This window comes from Semicossyphus pulcher, unplaced genomic scaffold (genome assembly GCF_022749685.1).
Source record: "Semicossyphus pulcher isolate SPU_LCO1_2020_fin unplaced genomic scaffold, fSemPul1.0.p SCAF_19, whole genome shotgun sequence".
In the NCBI taxonomy this organism is placed as follows: domain Eukaryota; kingdom Metazoa; phylum Chordata; class Actinopteri; order Labriformes; family Labridae; genus Semicossyphus; species Semicossyphus pulcher.
The window spans coordinates 1,967,042-1,982,186 of NW_027211692.1; the positions used below are offsets into that span (position 1 = coordinate 1,967,042).

Sequence of the window (15,145 nt, forward strand, 5' to 3'; positions counted from 1 at the left end):
CCGTACATGTCCACGGAATTTATAAAAGGAGGCAGGATTAAAAGGAGAAGTGAAAATTAGGTTGAAAGTTTGAGGTACTTCTGTCAACATTTCGTCATGAACGTTACCTTCTTTAAATCTCCTTAAACAATCTGGGACCGGGAACGCTGATTGAAAATTAAAACTTATTTTATGAGTGTCCTTGCCAGGTTTTCACTCTAACACAGGAACATAGAAGATTTCGGGGGTACACCTTGCACCTTGTTTTTTAGAAACACTGAAGTTTTTTAAACCAGCGCCAAAAAGTAAAACAAAAAACATTATTTACATGTTTCTGTCGGTTAGTCCCACACAGGATTTATACCTGCAGTGAGGCTCTGTATCCGGTTTAATGTCAGGTTCAAAGGTGAATGGTATCAGCTCAGATTCACTGTCCATGTTGCCTTAACTTGATGAGTCAGAATTCATTCAGTTCATTTTTGTGGATTTTTCTTGAATCTTTTTTTTTTAGCGTCAAATTTTTACAGATGTAAAGATTGTAGATTGTATTTCGATGCCTCAAAGATGAACGTGAATGAATACATACAAATTAGTGTGATTTTCTGATACGTCAGGACAACTTATTTTGGACGTTACATGAAATCTTTATATTACATTACATTAAAAAAAATGTTAGTTTCTTTAACTGTAATAATGCCAATAGTATGTAGCCTACAGGGTTTATATAGCTAGTCTATAACATCTATAAAAAGTAATTTTTTTTATGTCATACTTAAAACACTCTTAGGTATAAGATTATTATTCATAATTATTTTATTATATTGTATCTTTTTGGTGATCATGGGTCTTTTGATGACCTTATACAATTTGTAAAATCGCACTTTGCGTTTACTTTTATCGTGTTGACTCGGGTGTGTGTTTGTTGACGGGCGGGGCGGTGCCGGAGTGGATCAGAGGGGCGGGGCCGAGGAGAGATGCTGAGGAGAGACGACGAAAGAGAAACAACAGGCTTCCACCGCAAACTGCTGAAGGTTTAAAGCGGAAAATCTACACAACAACTGAGAGAGAGGCTATAGAGGAGCTGATGAAAGGTAGGAGGAATGATTTATACATTTCTAACGAATATCTGAGCTGAATTTATTCTTTAAAAAAACAAACAAACATCCGTCTGCCTGTGTTTCAGTTCATCTGAACTCAAAACAAGTTTGATTTGATAAATATCGTCGTTGTAGTTTCATCATTTACGTGAGAAGTTTAAACTTTAAAGCAGCAGAACAACACTGATGTAAAGTTGAGCGGTGTAAACAAGAAATGAAACGATTTTCAACTAAAGCGTTAAATTCTCCTAAAGTTTGGAATCTGCACATTTGATCATTTGGAATAAACAAGAATATTGCAGAATAAATTTGTCTGTATGTTAATAAGATAAAATGAACATATTAAAGTATAAAATGTAAAGTAAAAGTAGCTTAGAGTTGTCTCAAAGTCAAGTGTTTCAGGCTCTCTTTACATGATCAGCAGTACAAGCTCGGTCAGCTGTAAGTTCAGTTACACAGCAGTGCAGAGGCAAAGTGTGGGTGGTGAACGAGGTTACGTCACGTGCAGCAGGTGGCAGGAAGGCTTCATCACTTGGTGGTGCTTAGCCTCTGTTGGTAGCTCTGCTGACTGTGTACATTGTGCCATGCTGAGTCCTATTTTTGCTAAGAGGCTATTTAAGCAGATCCAAGTGCAAAAGAACGCTCTGCTACTGCCTCGATCAGGCTTTTCAGGGGGATGCTAATTGCCAAAATTAGCATCCCAATTAATATGACAGTTACCATGAATTTTGGATGCACCTAAACTTCCATCCATCCTTTGTCTATACCGCTTATCCTGTTCTGGGTCGCAGGGGGCTGGAGCCTATCCCAGCTGTCATTGGGTGAGAGGCGGGATTACACCTGGACTAATCGGCAGTCAATAACAGGGCTGACACACAGAGACAATCAACCTTTCACGCTCACATTCACACCTGCGGGCAATTTAGAGTCACCGATGAACCTAACGAGCATGTCTGTGGACTGTGGGAGGAAGCCGGAGTACATGCACGGGGAGAACATGCAAACGTCACACAGAAAGGCCCACTACAACTGAACTGGGATTAGAATCAGGAACCTTCTAGCTGTGAGGCTTCAGAGCTAACCACTGCACCACCGTGCAGCCACACCTTATACAGCTAACTTTTAAGCGATTGCTAACCCCTCCTTCCTCTCCAACTCCGCCCAAAAAACAAGATGGCTATGGCAAAAATTCCTGACTCAAAGCTTCAAACTCGTAGTCCACAAACCAGTGGGTGACATCAAGCAGCTACATCCTCTTCTTACATCCAGTCAGTGTGTTTAACTTCGACTCGTGAAGTGAAACATTTTCAGATTTAGTTTTTTCTTTTTTTCTGCTTATTGCTTCATTCTTCACCCAAACTTTGATTTTCTGCCCCGTTTTCATAAGCAAGCAAAACTTAAGCAACGTTGAGAAGTCTGCAGAAGGTCAAAGGTCACCTTTAACAAAATTTAGCAAAATTAACATCCATGCATGAGTCTGCAAAAGTCTACAAGTGACTTCATGTGTGTTTAAGCAATTTGATTAATTAATAAGTTAAACCGATTTACAAGTTTTAAACCCGATTAATTGTTAGTGGCAGTCATTTGCTGGTTAGAATTTTGATGACTTTCTATACACAGAATACAATACTGCATTTACCTGGTAACTGAGAAGGGAATGTTTTGCTTTGTACATTTTATAGACTAAATGATGAGGCAGTTGTAAAGCCTATTTTAGTTCCAGTATCTTTGTTACGTTTGATTCCAGTTTGCACCAGGGAACATCAAGAGTGTCTCTTCTTTCAGTCCTCTCTGTTGCTCCTCCTTCCTCGTCTTTATTCCAGCAGGTGGTGATTCGTGGTTAGTGCTAATTATGAAGCTGCATTCTGATAACACAATGTCTGAAGAGAAAAGTGTGTGTGTGGAGGGGGAGTGTTTCTGTGAGCACCCAACACCTGGATGGACGTCTGATCATCTGATTAGAGAGGAGAGAGGACATCCTTCTCTTTGAATAAACTTTGCTGCTGATTTGGCTTCAATTGGTACAAAAGAGAAATAAGAAATCTAGTATCGAGTTTTTGTCCGTTTAAAATCAACGACAGTTTAGCATGCACAACTCGCAGCAGAGATAGTAAGGATCTGAGATCTCTCACCCCTCAGCACCTCAGCTTGGGAAAACTATGTTACATCCACACGCAGCATGAAAAACACGCAGAAATAATGTAACCGACTAATTACATTTGTTGGCAACTAATTTTATCATCGATTTTTGCTGAACATGTTGACTAATTGTTGCACCCCTGATTGTTTCAGTGCGAGACTGAACTGAAGTGAAAGTTGATGGTCAAACTCCACACTCTGTTTTAGAACCAGTCATTGTTTCCCACTGAGTTAAAGGTTGTTCTTTAAACCAATCACAAGCGTCCTGTCCAGAATCAGAATCAGTGCAGTGTGCAGGAGGCTCCTGTTTTGGTCAACATTTGGGGTTAAGATTTCTAAATTCTTCATAAACATAAAGATAGAAGACATAAAGTCGAATTTTATTCATGATCCAAATCTTCGTCCAAGTGTAGCGTGTAGGTTGCTCGCTCTGAGTCTGGTGTTGTTTTGCATTGAGCAGGCCAACATGCACAATCTACTGTATACCCTGTGCGTCAGCTAAAGTGGACTGCACTTATAAAGCGCTTTTCAAGTTTTCCAACCACTCAAAGCGATTAAACACTGCATGTCACATTCACACATTCATACAGTGATGGCAGAGGCTACTCTGCAAAGTGCAAAGCTGCCCATCAGGATCATAAAGTGATGACCCACTCTACCACTGAGCCACAGCCACCCCAATTAACTGTGAACATCTGTGCATGATTGAGCCTGCGTTCATGTGCGCGGTGAAAGCTGTCGAGAAAACATTAACAAAGAAGATCAGAACAGATCAGATCAGGTCACTCTACTGGGACAGCAAATAACGGTTAATTCTCATTACCAGGTTAGGAGTTACATGTGGGCAAAACAGTAAAAGTTTCTGAAACTCAACCTAGTATTTCCCTATTAGTAGTAGTTAGTTAGTAGTATTAGTAGTAGTAGTAGTAGTAGTAGTAGTTTCCTAGTATTATCCTCCACGTTTAGCTAATATGGTGTTTAGATGTTTAGCTAATACGGTGTGAAGATGTTTAGCTAATACGTTGTTTAGATGTTTAGCTAATACGTTGTTTAGATGTTTAGCTAATATGGTGTGAAGATGTTTAGCTAATACGGAGTCAAGATGTTTAGCTAATACGGAGTCAAGATGTTTAGCTAATACGGTGTGAAGATGTTTAGCTAATACGGAGTCAAGATGTTTAGCTAATACGGTGTCAAGATGTTTAGCTAATACGTTGTTTAGATGTTTAGCTAATACGGAGTCAAGATGTTTAGCTTAGATGTTTAGCTAATACGTTGTTTAGATGTTTAGCTAATATGGTGTCAAGATGTTTAGCTAATACGTTGTCAAGATGTTTAGCTAACACGTTGTCAAGATGTTTAGCTAATACGGAGTCAAGATGTTTAGCTTAGATGTTTAGCTAATACGTTGTTTAGATGTTTAGCTAATATGGTGTCAAGATGTTTAGCTTATACGTTGTCAAGATGTTTAGCTAATACAGTGCCAATGAAAATTGACAAGTTGTGTACCAAGATGTTTTTTGACTTTCCTACTTTTTCTCAGCGGGAAACACCACCTAAATTTAGGCTAAACCCAGACTAATAAATGTATAATAACTCAAATAATGATGTTATCCCGAAGCTGAAGAACTGATCTGCTAAGTGAAAAGAATAACGAGACACAATGGACTTTTAAGTGCTGCTGTGGATTGTGGAAGTGCTGAAAGAGACAGAATTTAAACTCAGCATTCAAAAGAAGTGTTGAACCACCAGATATTTGCTCGTTAAGCTCACAGAGGTTAAACAGCCGTGTTACTCAGAGTGAGTGCAGAGCGACGAGTTGAAATGTTCAAATTAGACCTCTTTAAGTAACGACTGCTTCAGCTAACAGCTAACTAAATAACTGGCACTTCTGCTGCTAACTGGATGGTTGTCAGGAGAACCAGCTTCTGGAAGCAACGATTACTGACATGATGACTGATGCTGCAGCTCTGATGAGAGTGCATTAATGTGTCCAATTACATGAACATTTTTAGAGAGCCATAATCGAGGCACAGATGATAAATTGTTACTTTATTCTTTACGATTACCATTGTGCATTCTCTGTAACACAAGATTTTACAGGGAGAATTTGATCACAAGATAAATGTTTCATGAACTTGACACACATGAATACAAGAAAATAAAACATGAGAAGTGATTGCACTTGATCAAAACCTCTTACTTTGAAAATCTCTCTTTCAAAGTAATAGTCCTGTCATCTTTGGTTTTCAGTTAATCTGGTTGAAACTATTTAAACTTAAACTTCTGTTTCCATGGTAATGAAATCGCTGTAGCAAGGAATGCTGCGTTCAAGAGCAGCCTGCAGTTTCATGATGCTGCTATCTGGAAACAGCTGGACAGATCATTGTGAACAAATGAAACATTAAATGTGCACTCTCAAACACTAAGTGGATTATCGTGGCTAAATAAATCAAACTGAATTAAAATGAACTGTTTTTATGCAGATGAGAATCTCTCTGTCAGCTCGTCTCTGTTATTGATCCTATTGTCAGTCATTATAAATAATCATGGTGTCACTGTGCTCTCCAGGTGCCAAAACCACCTGATGCTGCAGCCTAATCTGGTCGCCTGGGACTGAACACACACACACACACACACACACACACACACACACACACGCAGACAAACGCACACGCACACTCAGGGGGCCAACATGGCGTCAGACCCGCCCATCCTGACAGAGCAGGAGGAGCTGCAGAGGAGAGCCAATCATGTCACAGATGAGGTAATTCATGGATTTTTTCCCACAACTTTTAAGTTCTCTTCACTTCCCAGGTTATTTTTGTTTTACATAAAAGCTTTGTTAAATATTAAAAATATTGAAAATTGCGTAATTATGAGCAAACGTGTTTTAAAAGGTTTAACCAGTTAGGATTGTTGAGGTTGTGTTGGATAAACACTGCCTTTGTTTGTGACCAATTAATCAATTCAGTAATCTGAAGCTGTGTTAATGAATATTTGAAAAATCTCCTGGTAAACAAATGTTTAAAAAATGGTTAAAAAAGTGCTTCCAAGAGCTAATTCCTTTAACTGGAGAAGCTTGAACCTGAGAAGATTACATTTTGTCCTGCATTATTAAGGACGCAAGTTCAAAGGTTTGTTGGTTATCAAAATTGTCAAAAAAAAATTTCTCTGTTGACTATTTATATTTTATAAATATATTATTGTTTCAGTTCTATAGAAGCGAATTACATCTATTGTTTTTATCGTCTGCAGTTATTCAGCTAGCTGTAAGACTGTTGGCACCAGAGATGAACATCTTTTTTCATTTTAATTCTGCCTAGCAACAGCACACCTGTTGAAACAATGAAAGGTTGTGCACTTTTTGATGTCCTAGTCATTTAAATCTTACTACCTTTGGCTGCCTCATGTGTAGCATTTTTTTTTTTAGAGTAAAACCTGCTTTTTTAAATTCAGGCTATGAGAAGTCATTTTGAGAGGCTGTAGTTAAAGTAGCAGAGGATGAACATAAGTTTAGTTTATGAGATGTTTGCTCATTCGGTTCACCTTTAGAACTACTGTGTAAAACATTTCACAGGTTACCAATAAACCAGGACAAAATAGACCTTCAGGTTTTACCAGGGTCTTCAGAGAGCAGCACAAGCTGTACAGGTGCAAGAAAAATGTGTCTGTGACACAAAATGTGTCTGACCGACAAAATTCTTAAAACAAGGTTTCAAAAAGAGGAACAGACACTACACGAAAAGATCAAAATGTAAAACACCTACGAGAGAGGGTTTTTGTTACTAACGAGCTGCCTGAGGGGAGTGTCCCTTTACGCGCACCTGGCTTACCTGGTTACCATAGTGACAACTGGTCTCCCATTGCAACAATTTTCAGAGAAACACTGGGCACATGAGCTCATTCTCTCAGTGTGGGGCGGAGCTACACACACACACACTCCCTGTGGTGTAAAGGCTACTTTAGGTCAAAGCCATTTGTCACCTCATCATCCCCTCGGTGGGGAAGTCCCCGGGGGTGGATGTGATATTTAAACAGCACACACACACACACACACACACACACACACACACACACACAGCATGTGACGGAAAGACTGGGAGATCCGTGTGTGACTGACAACGCAGTGTAAACGCAGGTCATCATGTCGGCTGTGTGCTGACTGTGTAAAGGTTCAGGGCAGATCGGCTGTTAAAGGTTAATTCTATGTATTTTAATCTATTGACTTCTATGTAAGATGCACATCTATTTACATTTGCATTTACACACACAAAAGTGTCGTATATTAACCTGTTGTGCAAGTATTTTTTGTGGGCCTACTGTAACCTCCGCATCATGTCCCGATGCTGTGGTTTGCATCATATCATATGAAAGGTTATGCTAAATTCTCCATGCTAAACAGATGCCTGTTTAGTGTCTGTTTAGAGGTACCCATTAGCATCTCTTTAACGTTACACTTTAGCATCAGTTAAAGGTAGTACTATGCATCTGTTTAAGTTGCTACATTTTTATTCTTTATGAATTTAAATGTATATTGAAGCAGCCTTTTTTGTATCTTGCAGTCGCTGGAGAGCACGCGGCGGATGATGCAGCTGGTCGAGGAGGTACGTACACACACATAAACACACGCAGGTAAATATAATCAGATCTATGCAGCAAGATTAAATACTCTTTTCGAAGGGTCAACATCGTCATGAAGTTCATCCTCATAATCATGGTATCAAAGTTATCTGAGCCCTGTGTTTCCAAATGCCCGAAGATGTCTCATTGATCATGGGCTCAGAAATATTGTAAGTAAACATGGATGAGACCAGACCCATTTGCCCAAAATAAAAAGATGTCAATTTTTACATTATTGCTGACTGATGTCAAAAGCACGAGTCATCCAAACATCATGCAGGTAGCCACTGGCTTCAGCTCATTTCCATAAAAATCGATCTGAACTTGCTGCAGAAAACTATTTATAACATTTATCTCATTTGGTAATCGACTGTTTTTACATTTCTGGTGGAAATTTTGGATTTGTAAATGTTGCTATGACTTATGTAAATCTGTAATTCTGTACGTTTTCTGTGCTCCTTCTTGTAGAGTAAAGATGCCGGGATCAGAGCTTTGGTGATGCTGGATGAACAAGGAGGTAATCGCTTAAATCTGACCTCAACTGTGAAGTAGATATTGCGTCAATCATATCTGCTTAATGATGGATTCCTTCTCTAAATTTCTTCTCATTCAACAAAAATATATCAAAATAATAAGCAATGCAAGAAACCACACATAAATAAATAGGATACATTATAATCTGATTGTGTTTTTAGAGTCATAGAGTCGTTTGCCAACCTGCTATATACCAACAACCGAAACAACCGAACACATCCGTCCTGATGGTTTTGACAAAACTAAAAATCTTTTGGAGGATTTATATGAAATATAACATCCCGTGTTAACCCTGAAACACAGATTCAACACAAATGATGCTCTTAAACAACATGATTTACAGGTTCAAATGTGTCTTACCCTTTCCCCTTGCCTCATGGTCGGCCATATTTGCTGAAAAGTGGGCGTGGCTCTTAGGCAGGCCATTTAAGATGATGTGGGATGCTGTGATTGGTCGATATGCATCTAATGGAAAGTTTGTGTGTTTGGGTCTATTGGAAGATTATTGATTAGAATGGAAGTGTGCAGTAATATCACGTGTTTGCTTATACTGAACCATTTAGGAAGTAAAGGTAAAGATTTATAAGGCTGTTTAGTTACATGCACTGATTGTATGAAATATAAGTGCTCTGTTTGAAGACGTGTTTATGAGCATTGTCAGCATGGTGCTTATATGTAGGTCAGCACTTCCCCCTGACCAATCAGACCCGTCGGTTGAAACCATCTGTTGCACACTGTCCATCTCTGTTACTGCACCATAAACCGTCCACCATAAACCTGCTGTTCCTCACAGAGCAGCTGGAGCGTATTGAGGAAGGCATGGACTCCATCAACAGGGACATGAGAGAGGCAGAGAAGAATCTGACAGACATGGCCCGGTGCTGTGGTCTGTGTATCTGGCCAATCAGGAAGTAGGTCTGGTGTCCAGGACGAACACCTGCACCTGTCTGGTGGCCTAAGAAACCACTACTGGTGCCCAGTTCCATTAAATGAGCTTAAAATAAGGATTTTATTGCAGTTTTATTCCACAATAAGGAAATGAGGATATATTTACTCATTTACTTATTTAATTTATTTGTCCAACAATTTTCAATGCCAGATCAAATGTACCCAATCAAAGGTCGTCCACTAAAAGTTCTTGTTGTTTCCACTGACAGGCTCAGATTGTTCTTCTAAGTGTGTGACAACATGACAGAAAGGATCCCTACAGAGATAGACCTTTTTGTTACAGAGGAAGATGATTGTTTTAACCACACACAGACGTTACATCGCTCTCTGCGAACACACCAGACTCCATTGAAAAAAACACAAATTTAACTCCACTGAAAAAGGCAGTTGCTTATCTACCTTTTTTTCAATCAGATGTAATTGTGTGTTAAGCAGATATTGTGTTCTTAAAATTTAGGTTAATCAATCATCAAAGACACACAATAACGTAAACAAACCAACTGATCAATACAGACGTAGAGCAGCAACTCCCGTGATCTGCAGAGTTTGTTTTTCAGTGGAGTCTGGTTGTTCACGGCTGCAGGCTGAAGCAATCGACAGGAACAATTCCAACACTTCTTGTACCTCAAAATATGTCAGAAATCAAAAGTTATTGTTATTTTAACAACCTTTAATTATTGGCTAATTCATTGATGTGACAGTACTGAGTACAATTTAACCAACCAAGATTATAGCTATTTTTAACATTGTCAAAGTTTCTAAACAGGTTTAAAATAGTTCAAAGTATCTTTAAAAGTCCCTCATATTTCCCTTATTGCAAATACTGGTGAGATAACATTCTTCAAACAAACGTTATACCCCACCCCCATTCCAACTCAACCACAGTCTGAGTGAGGCAACATAATGGAACTGGGCACGGAGGCCAGAGTGTAGACAACCATCATATCATCGACAGCCCCATATGTGCCCGTCCTGCAGAGCAGTAGTTAGTGCACAGTGGTGTTATTTATGATTTGTGAGTGCTTTATTGGGTTTTCAGTTTGGGGCGTCTCGTGTTCAGCAGCTGGTGGCCGGTTTTTCAGTTCAGGCTGAAACAGTGGGTGATTTTTGTTGCCTTTTTCCTCCGCTCCCCTCCACCATCCTCTCCTTCCATTCTTTCTATCATCCTCTCTCCTCTTTACCTGCTGGATCTTTTCCCCTTCACCTTCCTCCTTTTAACTCCTTACTTCCCACACATCCACCTCCTTCCTTTGCCCCCTTCGTCCTGCCTTCTTCTCCGTCCCCCCACCTCCTCCTCGTTCTCCTCTCATAGAGCAGTTGGAGCGTATAGAGGAGGGCTTGGATCAGATCAACTCTGATATGAAGGAGGCCGAGAAAAACCTGACCGACCTGGGCAAGTGCTGTGGCCTCTGCTCCTGTGATAAGTAGGTGGAGGGCTGTGTGTGTGCGTGTGTGTGTGTTTGTCTGGTGCACATTACTCTGAGGTAAGTAGATGGTGATGAACAGAAGGTAGCAGTCAATTTCCTGTTGAAATAGTGATTTAGGGTCAAAACATCGATTATTTCCATCACAGTATTCTCGGTTTGTTTGATTTCCTTTGTGCAGAACATCAGGAAGTGCTCGTGGATATTATAGTTGAGAAAAACGTGCTTTCATGTGTCAGATTTTGCAGCTTTCTTTTGTTGCATGCTTGCTTTGTTGTTGTGCGCACTTTATTAAGCTGTTTACATTTCATCTTACAACATGTTTATTGTCCCTGCTGTGTAATGAACCACTACTGTGCCCATATTTGAACGGCACCATGCATGCATTAGCAATCAGACACTTTACACTCACAACTAGTGTTGGGGAAGCTTCTCTAGAAGCGTTGCAATATCTTCAAAATGGAAGAAATGAAGCTATAAGGGAGGTTTCCAGTTTGGTAAACTAAAGGTGGTTCAGGATACTTTGTAGAAAACACGATCCGCCTTGCAATTTACTCGTGCTCAGAGGGCGTGTCTATAGTGCATGATTGATTCTTCTTCAGGATGAGATTGGGCAGGTTTATCTGGTGCTTTTTGTTATGCTACCTTTAGCATCCTAGTGTCCTCTCCCCTCCCTTCCTTTCCCATCCACCTTAATCTTTCAATCCCTTAAATGCACCTCAAGGAGACACAGACAGAGCAAAGAGGAGGATACACCTGTGTTTTCTCGCTCTAAGCTCCTCCAAGCTTAGAGCGAGAAAACACAGGTGTATCCTACTCATAAGTCTTTTACTTTGTGGCAAGACTTCTCAATGCTGCACCTCCACAGTTTTATGTCACTAAAGATGTTTGGAGCTTTGCTTCTCATCCTTGCATCTCTTTGGAATCCTCACTGGGAGGAGCTAAAACGAGAGGAAGAAATGCAAGAGAAGGAAGCGAGGAGACACGTTGCTATAATGAAAAGCACTCCAGTTCATGACATGGTTCAGTTGCCAAAAACTTAATTACTTTAATTACTATGCAAGTATGAATGTAGTGAAACCAGCAAGCTTAAAAAAAATGTAGGTACACGTATAGTTTAATTACATGTAGTTTAAAACGTCCAAACACTGTGAACAGGCACATTTGTTGGGGAGAATTTGGAAAAACAACTACAAAGCCTGTATCCACATAAAAAACGATCTGTACTGTAACTGTAGGACCAGTATGGGTGCAGTGTGGCTTTTGTGCGTCACATTTTACTCACTGAATTCAATAAAAACACATTCATAAGGTCACACTCTCTCTGTCAGACTGAAGGCCTTCGAGGAGAGCGGGGCGTACAAGGCAGTTTGGGGCGGAGGTCAGGATGGCGTCGTGTCCAACCAGCCGCCGTCGTCTCGAGTCGTCGATGAGAGGGAGCAAATGATCATGAGCGGAGGACACGTACGGAGGTACACAGAGAGTTTAATGATGTTTGTTATTGTAGGTTGTAAAAGGAGAGGCAGCTGAGGTGTGTGTTTGCTCTTCTTCAGAACAGACTGCCATGTAATACCACCCGTCATCTGTCATACAGGCAGCTGGTCAAACACAGGACATCATCACACACACGCGCTTTGTTCCTCTTTCTCTCAGGGTGACTAACGACGCCCGAGAGGACGAGATGGAGGAGAACCTGGCTCACGTCGGCAGCATCATCGGGAACCTGAAGAGTATGGCTCTGGATATGGGCAACGAGATAGACACACAGAACGTCCAGATCGAACGCATACAGGGCAAGGTACAGCTGTCACCTGTCAACGCTCATTTCATGAGGCAACAATCACAAACGTCAGAAAATATACAACAAAAACCTGCATATCACTGATTGCACCTAAATGCAGGTTAATTTGTGTCTCCTGTTTCCACTGACAGGCTCAGATTGTTATTGTAAGAGTCTGACAACATCACAGAAAGGATCCCTACAGAGATAGACCTTTTTGTTACAGAGGAAGATGATTGTTTTAACCAGAAACAGCCATTACATCGCTGTCTTACAACTCCACCAGACCCCATTGACGAAAACTGCAATTTTACCTTTCAGAACACAGGAGTTGCTGGTTTAATCGGTTAGTTCTTTTGTGCTATAGTGTGTTATACAAATGTTATTTTGGATCCAAACTGACCAGTTAAAACACCATGTCATGCATTAAAACAAACAAACTTATCAATGGAGGCAGCAGTAGACCAGCAGCTCCTGTGTTCTGCAAGGTAAAATTGCTGTTTTTGTTAATGGGGTCTGGTGGCTTGGAAGAGAGCGACCTAACGGCAGTTTCTGTTTGTTTGTTGTAAAGAATCTCACTTTAGCAACAAGGTCTATCTCTGTATTATCATTTAATAACAGAGCACAACTCTATGTGAGTTGGCTCCTGCTGCTGAATGCCTTGCTCAAAGGCATTGCTGCAAACTGCAGGATCTCAGTCAACACCATTCTGCTTCTGTGCAGCAGCATAATAAGAGATGCATAAAGACCATATTTTCCTTGTATAGTATAGATAGATCTCCAACAGAGGACACATATGTAAAAAAGTTTGTTGAAATTAACCAGTTTTAACAGTTTAATACTAGACTATGTAGCAATATCTCACCATTGTCTCTCTGGATTATTATTTGTAGGCTTGTACAATCAGCTATGTGAAGAATGTTTTTAATCAGCCATCGCAGTAAAGAAAACCCGCCTTTGAAAGATAACCACAGAGCTCCAGTGGTTGTGGTTATGTCCTCGTAATCATTCTCATAAACACTTCCTGTTTCTTTTTCCTGTCTCTCTCTGCAGGCTATTCTCAACGTGTCTCGCATCGATGCCGCCAACCAGAAAGCCAACAACCTCATGAAACGATAGAACGAGCGCTCTTCCATTTCACTCTTTTCGCTGTACTTTTTCATGCTGTGCCAAAGTGTCGCTGCTGTTGTTCTCTAGTAGTGAAGTTTCATCATTCAGACTTCCTGTGATGTTACTGCTCTGACATTCAAACAGGGTCTCCTTGATTATTTGTAGTGAGGAGTAGTCTCGTATCTCGTGCTTTAGTATTTAAATTTGTGCTCATGATACGCTCATAGAGCTTTTCTGCGATAATAACATAACATAACCCTTTTGAAATATGTCATGGCATTATAATTTCTCATTTTCCGTGGGTCACAGCGAGGTATTTTCACTCACTACTACCCCTCAAGGTGGCCTCTACGCTCACTCAGCAGAGAGTGAGATCATAGGAGGCTTTAATGATCCCTGTGGGGAAACTGGGTCACTGCAGCAGCACCGTCACCACCAGGAGCAGCAGCAGAGAGCACAATCAGAGAAACATATAAAACAAGAATTTATTTCAGAATGGGTTAACATGTGGAGCACAGCGAAGAGCAGCTGCTTGGGACAGAGCGTGCACGTTCTGACAATAAGTGGCTTGTTCTCTTCTACCGGACAGATAATTAAAAGGAAGAATGTGCAGAAGATGTGTCCAAATTTCCTAAATACAAAAAACAAACACCCTTATCAGCAACCACTGTATTTCCACATGTAAACATCATTGTGTAACACACACCCCTACCCCTTTCTCTACACTGAAATGTGGCACAGAGGGTGAAACACGTGCATGAGGGCGCCCTCTGCAGGCGTAACCGGGTATTGCCCAGAGGTAGCAAACACGCATTTGTCCCCGTAGGAGGATCTCTGGCGACACCAAGCGGACAAACATGGAACCTGCTCTTCCTGACCTCTCCATCTTCTTCCCCCTACATGTTGATATAAAATGGTGGTGAAATGACGATGATGAATCTTATTCCATCACTTGGAGAGGACTCTGATCTCAGCAAGGTTTTGCTGATACTATCAAAACTCGCATTAATCATTGTTGAGAAGGAAATGCAAATATTTTGTGCTTTTTTTGTGTGTGTTTTTCATAATAGTCAATTACATTTTTTTGGTTGACAATGTCTTATTAGCTGCTATGATTGATGTGTTGATTATTATTGTTAACAATAAGCCAGACTTAACTGTAAATTCTATAGTCACGGCCATTGTTGTGGTGTGAGGTAATGCATGTATTCAGGTGCTTTTGTTTGTGTAGAATAATGTAGTAATTAGTACAATAAAGCTGATGACCTTTCCTGACCTAAAAAGGCCTCCATGCCTGTCACACTGCAGGTTCATGCCACTACTAAGACAGCATGGCGCACCTAGAGCGCATGTTTTTTGTATCCACTGTGCTGTAATGTTACAATATGACCGTTATGAATAAAAGATCTGCGCAAAATATGGCGTAGCTGGCCTTGGACTAATTAATTGTGTCAACAGTGGGGGGAGGTGCTGTCTGGGGGATGTATCAACATCGTTGGGAGGTTTAAGCG

At 40.5% G+C, this 15,145-nt stretch overlaps 1 protein-coding gene across 1 annotated transcript; it reads left to right on the top strand.

Annotated features, from left to right (window-relative positions):
• Positions 1-994: 994 nt before the first annotated feature.
• Positions 995-15,040, top strand: LOC138596948 (synaptosomal-associated protein 25). The gene is made up of 8 exons (XM_069668428.1): positions 995-1,070; positions 5,787-5,982; positions 7,781-7,822; positions 8,307-8,355; positions 10,633-10,744; positions 12,076-12,216; positions 12,398-12,542; positions 13,578-15,040. Exons 2-8 carry the CDS (start codon positions 5,911-5,913, stop codon positions 13,641-13,643), a joined length of 627 nt encoding a protein of 208 aa, XP_069524529.1. The 5' UTR covers positions 995-1,070; positions 5,787-5,910; the 3' UTR covers positions 13,644-15,040.
• The last annotated feature ends 105 nt before the right edge of the window (positions 15,041-15,145 follow it).